Raw genomic sequence first — 7,386 nt, 5'->3', positions numbered from 1 at the left:
ACATTTTCTTTTCATGAAAAATTGGCTTATTGGCTTTGATTATAGCAGTCTTGTGCCATGTTGTATGTTATTTGAAGTTTATATACTCCGTTCTAGGATTGAACAGAAGCAAATGTTTTATAATGGGTGTTTTTGTTTTGTTTTGTTTTGTTTTGTTTTTTGGCTGTGATTTGCTTAAGCAGTTGGAAAAGCCTGCCTGATTTAGGAGTCCTGGATTGAGTCATTTCTAATAGTGAAATTCCTAACGTTGTTTGTATATGTCGTTACAGGAGCTTTATTGCAGAAATGACCGTTTATATCAAGATGCTCGGCAGAAGTAAGTGTTACTGATAAGCTGAATCTTACGTATAAGAATAGTATTCACAGTGGAGTCTTGAGCTACAAATACGTGGGTTTTATAAATTGAAAAGAGTACATGATATAAGGCAGCATCTAGGGTGTTTTAGGATATTAGTGATTATATGAGAGGACCCAGTTTCCCAAGTTGCAGGTGTGGAGGGGAAATCAGGCTAGTGTTAAAATTTATTTTTTTAAATATATTTTATTGATTTTTTACAGAGAGGAAGGGAGAGAGATAGAGAGTTAGAAACATCAATGAGAGAGAAACGTCAATCAGCTGCTCCTGCATATCTCCCACTGGGCATGTGCCCGCAACCCAGGTACATACCCTTGAACGGAATCGAACCTGGGACCCTTCAGTCCGCAGGCCGACGCTCTATCCACTGAGCCAACCGGTTTCGGCTAGTGTTAAAATTTAAAGGTTAAGAGATAGTAGGCTACTTAGGAGTCTGCAAGCGTCAAAGAATTTTTTAAATTTCTACACAAAAGTGTTCTTTCTGTTTGTTTAGGTAAAAGTAGCTAGGTGAAATTTAGAAAAGGAGCATAAATTGGATGATAGGATTAGAAGACGGATGTGTAGCATTTCTTAGTCATAGAGCAGTGATGGCGAACTTTTTGAGCTTGGTGTGTCAGCATTTTGAAAAATCCTAACTTAACTCTGGTGCCGTGTCACATATAGAAATGTTTTGATATTTGCAACCATAGTAAAACAAAGATTTATATTTTTGATATTTATTTTATATATTTAAATGCCATTTAACAAAGAAAAATAAAAAAAATAAGTATGTGTGTCACCTCTGACACACGTGTCATAGGTTCACCATCACTGTCATAGAGTCATGAAGAAAAGTTGAGAAAGTAACCCTGAGAAACAAAGAATGGATAGGGGTTATCCATAAAGAAAGTAAAAAGGCAAACGGATGCTGCATGTATTCTTTATGCTTAGTAAGTTTAAAATGGGCAGTGTGTTGTGTTTGAAGGCTAAGGAGCTAGCCCTATGTACCTGGCTTTGTTACTTACAGATTTTATGACTTCGAATATCACACCTTACATCTCTGGGATTCAGTTTACTTTATCTGGGAATTGAGAGAAATGGCCAAAGATTTTTTTCCAATTTGAGAATTCTGCAACTGACACTTGTGTTTCAAATTGCATTATTGAAGGACTTTCCTGATAGAATGGAGTCTGTGAATAAATCATCAGGAGATGATGTTGAATTTTTTTATCCCAGACTTTAAAAATAAGTTATTTTGAGTGGTTAAGGGAAAAGAATTTAAGGCAGACTGACATCTGTAAGCCCATTCATCTGACAACCATCAGAATGAATTTGACTAAGTTGGCTAATTAGATAGGAAGGACCTGTGCCCCTTGTTACAGAAGGAGGGGAAACTTATTACTAGCATTTTCTGTAAGAAGTTTGTATTCAGACACAGTGTTACTCATCTATTTGTGTTGGGAAGCACACTTCTGTACAGGGCCAGGTCATACAAAGTTTTGGGGGTCACATACTTACTTTTTGTTGTATTTGTACAGTTCTAAAAACATAACTATTAGTTCTGAGCCTGTAGTTTGTGAAACCCTAGCTAAGTATTGTATGGATGCGTTCCCACTTTGAAGGCTGAGTTGAGTAGTTATGACAAAGATCATGTGGTTTGTAAAGCCTAAAATATTTATTAACTGACTTTTTATAGAAGATTGTTAACCCCTGATCTGCATAACCACTTTGAATTTGTTTTCATTTTTTTATTTTGCTTTTTGACCCTTTGTGTTTACGTTAAGCTATGTTTTCTTCCCCTTTTAATTAATTAATTAATTTTTTTAAATAAATTTTATTGATCTTTTTTTTAATATATTTTATTGATTTTTTACAGAGAGGAAGGGAGATAGAGAGTTAGAAACATCGATGAGAGAGATACATCGATCAGCTGCCTCCTGCACATCTCCCACTGGGGATATGCCTGCAACCAAGTTACATGCCCTTGACCGGAATCGAACCTGGGACCCTTCAGTCCGCCGGCCAACGCTCTATCCACTGAGCCAAACCGGTTTCGGCTTCTTCCCCTTTTTAAGGTCAAATAATACTAATAATGACATGTTTTATTGAAATAGGTTATTGCATTTATAGTGATGATTTGTATGTGTCTTAGTGTCAGCCTGTAGTCAAAGATGGTTGGTTACTCAGTTGATAAGCTATTATAGAAATTGCTTTTGGTTAGCAGTTAGAATGAAAAAGAACTTAGAACCCATTGCTTACTCTGTATTTTAGGGTGGGTTTTGTTTGTTTGTTTTGGGGTTTTTTGCTTATGAAACAAGATGTTTTTTTCCTTAGTTGAGTTATTCTTCTGTCTTTGATAATCCTGACCTTAATTTATAGGGATTTTTGCACGTGAACATGGATCAAATAAAAAACTGGCAGCACAGTCCTGTGCCCTGTCACTTGTCAGACAGCTCTACCATCTTGGAGTGGTTGAAGCTTACTCCGGACTTACAAAGAAGAAAGAAGGAGAGACAGTGAGTCTTTAGACTTTGTAGTCTAGAGAGAGATATTGTGAAATATTTAGCTGCTATTTAGGATTTCAGTAAAGTTTAATTTATAGTTAAGAAATGGAAATGGCCCTACCAGTCAACCTGTGCCTGGTGGGTTGCTTGTGTTCACAGTGGGCAATAATCATTGAAGTAATTCTTTCATGGGAGGTAACTGACTCATTGTTGGCTCTAGGAATATTTTAGACCTAGCATCGGCCACATACTCAGGACCCTGCTATAGTAGATCTACTTAGTAGTGATTGTATGTGATGTGATATGATTTTCATGGTCATTCTTTTTCTGTAGGTGGAGCCTTACAAAGTTAACCTCTCTCAAGATTTAGAGCATCAGCTACAAAACATGGTTCAAGAGCTAAATCTTGAAATCATACCTCCAGTAAGTATGCAGCTCTTTAGTTCACCTTTGTAAAGAAATTCTCTAGTCAGATAAGCAACTGGTATTCTTTTTTTGCTTTCCCTTCTTTTTTAATAGCCTGATGATCCTTCTGAGCCCGCTGTTCTCAACCTTGGCAAATTGGCTCAGTTTGAGCCATCTCAGCGACAAAACCAAACGGGAGTGGTTCCTTGGTCACCTCCTCAATCCAACTGGAATCCCTGGACTAGCAGCAACATTGATGAGGGGCCCCTGGCTTACGTGAGTGCATTGTTATTCTTGAGATCAGATTCTTGTATTTCACTTTTTTTTTTTTACTTTTGAGTATATTTCATTAAAGTGTCCAGTGAATTCTGTTTGAAGATGAGTTATGTGGTTTTGACTGTTGCTCTCCCATTTTACAGGCTACTCCAGAACAAATAAGCATGGACCTCAAGAGTGAATTAATGTACCAGTTGGACCAGGATCATGATTTGCAAGCTGTAAGTCTATGAAGCATAATGGACATGAGCCAGAGCTTCAGAACATTCTAGTTGTGGGCAAAAGGAACAGTAAATAGCATTTTTTACCCTTTCTAGGAAAGTACATCAAGGTATTTACCAAATGGCTCTTCTTAAGTTACCATGGAGGGTAGTAGTTGTGAAATAAGGGCCTGGGATTCTTAGTTAATGTCAGTGGAGAGATTTGGGGTAATAATTCTATTTTATGTGTTAATGTTAAAATGTTAGAAGAAAGAGAATGTATATGGAATGTTCAGGAAGAAAGGAAAAAAGGGTGTGGGCAAGGCCACTATGTACATTCTTTAGAAATTTAGTGAGAAGGGGCAGTTCTATTAGAGATAGAAATATATACATTCTTTTTTTAAAAATATATTTTTATTGATTTCAGAGAGGGAGAGAGAGAGACATTGATGAGAGAATCATTGATCAGCTGCCTCCACTCCCCACATTGGGGATCAAGCCTACAACCCGTGCATTGGAATTGGTCAGAATTGAACCGTGACCTCCTGGTTCATAGGTTGACGATCAACCACTGAGCCATGCTGACCAGGCAAATATATACATTCCTTTATGAAAAAGTATATTTTGAGTATTAAGCCAGTGGAAAAGAATACGTTTTTATAGAGGGCAAATTTTATTCATTTATTTATTTAGGAATAGGACAGTTGCTTTTAATATACATGTGAGTAGAAATTTGAGGTGTAATTTTTCTGAATGCAGATCTTGCAAGAGAGAGAGTTACTGCCTGTGAAGAAATTTGAAGGTGAAATTCTGGAAGCAATTAGTCAAAATTCAGTTGTCATTATCCGAGGAGCTACTGGATGTGGAAAAACCACACAGGTTCCCCAGTTTATTCTTGATGACTTTATCCAGAATGACCGGGCAGCAGAATGTAATATTGTAGTAACTCAGGTAAGTAGCCTGCCAGCTTACTAAGTGTGTGTCTGGTGTGAATAGATGGATCGTGGAAATGCCTTAGAGGCCAGACTATTTCTAATTCTTTGATCAATTCCCCTTTGTAGCAAGGTATGGATCTGAAAGTGGTAGGGCATAAGGCCCTTTAAATTAAACAAAAACAACAACACAAAAAGAATTAAAGTCTTGTTCTGGTCTCCAGTATCCTTCACTGATAAGCTAAATGGAATTATGTAGGAAATTCTTTTTGTCTGGACTGAAGGGAGTCTTTGGGCCTAAGAATCAAGACTGAGAATACTTTCTCCTTAAGTTCACATTCAAATCTTGGTCCTATCTATCTTACCACCTAATAATTTTCAGTGAAAACCAGTTAGAATAAGAGCAGGCAAGCTAGCAAAACAAAATGGTTAATATTTACCAAGTGCTTGATGTAAGCTATCATTTCAGGATATAGCTGTCCCTCATGTAGAATAAACTCCAAAAATAGAACCAGGTATGTTTGTGTTATCTGGTGCCTTAGAAATCATTTTGTTGCAGCCCTGTTATATCACTATGTATTTATTAAATAACCAGATGAAAAATGATGTGGCGTTTTAGGACCTGGTGCCCCTTCAGTTAGACAACTCTAAGGCTTAGAGAAGTTATTGCAGTTTGGGATAAATATGAAGAGGGGTACATCAAAGAGGTGGATCCTAGAATCCTGCAAAGAAACAATTCAAATGCCAGTGGTATGGAAAGTGTTACCAAGTGTCTGGCACAAAGGGAATTCAGTGAGTCCTCAGTAAATATTAGCTATTTCAGTTGAAGTGAACACAAATAAACTGTGAAGTAGTAACCACTTAAAAACTACCTACTACTAAGGCTGGACCCCAGGCAAGAGTAATAAGATTCTGTAGAGAACATGAGATCAGCAGTTATGTGCAATGAAAATAAAGAAAAGCTTATATTCTGGAGATTAATGGAAGCATTCTATTGGAATGACAAAATTATTCTTGCTTTCATCACCACTACTTTCTAAGTAGTTTCACTTAAATTGGTTATTTTGTTATTTCTAGTATATTAAATAATCTAAATACAGCATAAAGCTATGGCAATAAGGCAGAATATTTGGGGAAAGGATTAGATTGGGAATAAAGAAAATGTGTTACATCTAAAGTCATTTGTATGAATTTAGGCAAAATTCTGAGGGTTTTTTTTGTTTTGTTTTTATTAGAATGGAAAAAAAATATCAGCCTTGTTTTGAAGCACAAATGAAATAGTATATGCAACCATAGTATTTACTGTTGTTACACAGATGTTAATTATAATTATTCTAGAGGTCTCCTTTGTCTTGGTTCTTTATATTTATTTGTAGAATATAGACCATTTCAATATACTATAGAATAGTTAAGAGAGAAGCATCTAAGCCACAGGGGGAAAGGTAGTTCTACAGATAGAGATGATGTTTGGTGCTCCTTGTTTTTGTTTATTTACTGTGGGACAGCATGTAAAACAATTGTTGGTGCACTGAAGATCAAGGGAAAGATAAGTTAATTCAAGGGATAAGAAGAGCAAACTTCTTAGGCTATCAGGTGGTATACAGTTTGAGAAGTGTTTCAACAGTCATAAGTAGTCCTTTACATAAAGCAGAATTCTACACAAAATGCTTATCTTGTGAATATTTAAAATGAGAATTAGAAGATTATTTTTAGTTGCTTGTTTCCTGACTATAAAAGGAATATATAGCCATTGGGGAAAAATTAGAAAATAGAGTAAATTTTTTTTAATTGATGTCAGAGAGGAAGGGAGAGGGAGGTAGAAACATAAATGATGAGAGGGAATCATTGGTTGCCTCCTGCACGCAAGCTGGGCATGTGCCCTTGACTGGAATCAACAATGTGACCCTTCAGTCCACAGGCTGATGCTCTATCCACTGAGCCAAACCAGTTAGGGCTAGAAAATAAGTTTTAAAGAAAGTAAAGCCCACTCAGGATCCCACCATACAGAAGTAATCATTTTTACTGTTGGTCTGCATCCTTTTAGGCTGTTTTATACACATACACACCTTATACACCATCCTAACCTGCTTTTTTATATAACAACTAGAGGCCCGGTACATGAAATGCATGCACTGAGGGGGTGGGGGGTGGAGCAGGGTGGGTCAGGCCGGTCTGTGCCCTTTTGCAGTCCAGGAGCCCTTAGGAAATGTCTGACTGCTGCGGGTGGGCTTAAACCAGCAGTGGAACATCCTCAGTGCTGCCGAGGAGGTGGGAGAGGCTCCCACCACTGCCGGTGCACTCGCCAGCCATGAGTCCAGCTTCTGGCTGTCTGCTCTCTGGTGGTCAGTGCACATCATAGTGACCAGTCATTCCGCCATCGGGCCAAAACTGGTTTTCTGACATCCCCCAAAGGGTCCTGGATTGCGACGGCACAGGCCAGGCCAAGGGACCCCATCGGAGCATAGTTGGGGCTAGGGAGGGATGCAGGAGGTTGGCCAGCCGGGAGGGACCACAGGAGGGCCCCAGGTCGTGTCCAACCTGTCAATCTTAAGTCCTGATTGCCAGACCCAGCTGCAAGCTAACCTGCTGGTTGGTGCATCCATCCCCTGGTAGTCAGTGCATGTCAAAGTGAGCAGTTGAGAGGCCTTAGTATATCATTAGCATATTATGCTTTGATTGGTTGAATGGCCCACTGGACAACCTGACAGAGTATTAGGCTTTTATTATATAGTATT

The 7,386-nt window shown here is 38.2% G+C and overlaps 1 protein-coding gene across 1 annotated transcript in view; it reads left to right on the top strand.

Moving 5' to 3' along the window:
• DHX9 (DEAH-box helicase 9) overlaps positions 1–7,386 on the top strand; it is a 33,605-nt gene that overhangs the window by 3,701 nt on the left and 22,518 nt on the right. The window contains exons 4-9 of the mRNA XM_006772966.2: positions 270–316; positions 2,714–2,850; positions 3,172–3,261; positions 3,358–3,519; positions 3,663–3,740; positions 4,479–4,670. Of these exons, the coding sequence (XP_006773029.1) occupies positions 270–316; positions 2,714–2,850; positions 3,172–3,261; positions 3,358–3,519; positions 3,663–3,740; positions 4,479–4,670 (706 nt within the window). The remainder of the gene's footprint in view (positions 1–269; positions 317–2,713; positions 2,851–3,171; positions 3,262–3,357; positions 3,520–3,662; positions 3,741–4,478; positions 4,671–7,386) is intronic.

This window comes from Myotis davidii, unplaced genomic scaffold (assembly GCF_000327345.1).
Source record: "Myotis davidii unplaced genomic scaffold, ASM32734v1 scaffold362, whole genome shotgun sequence".
In the NCBI taxonomy this organism is placed as follows: Eukaryota; Metazoa; Chordata; class Mammalia; order Chiroptera; family Vespertilionidae; genus Myotis; species Myotis davidii.
This window is presented reverse-complemented; position numbering and strand designations above follow the sequence as displayed.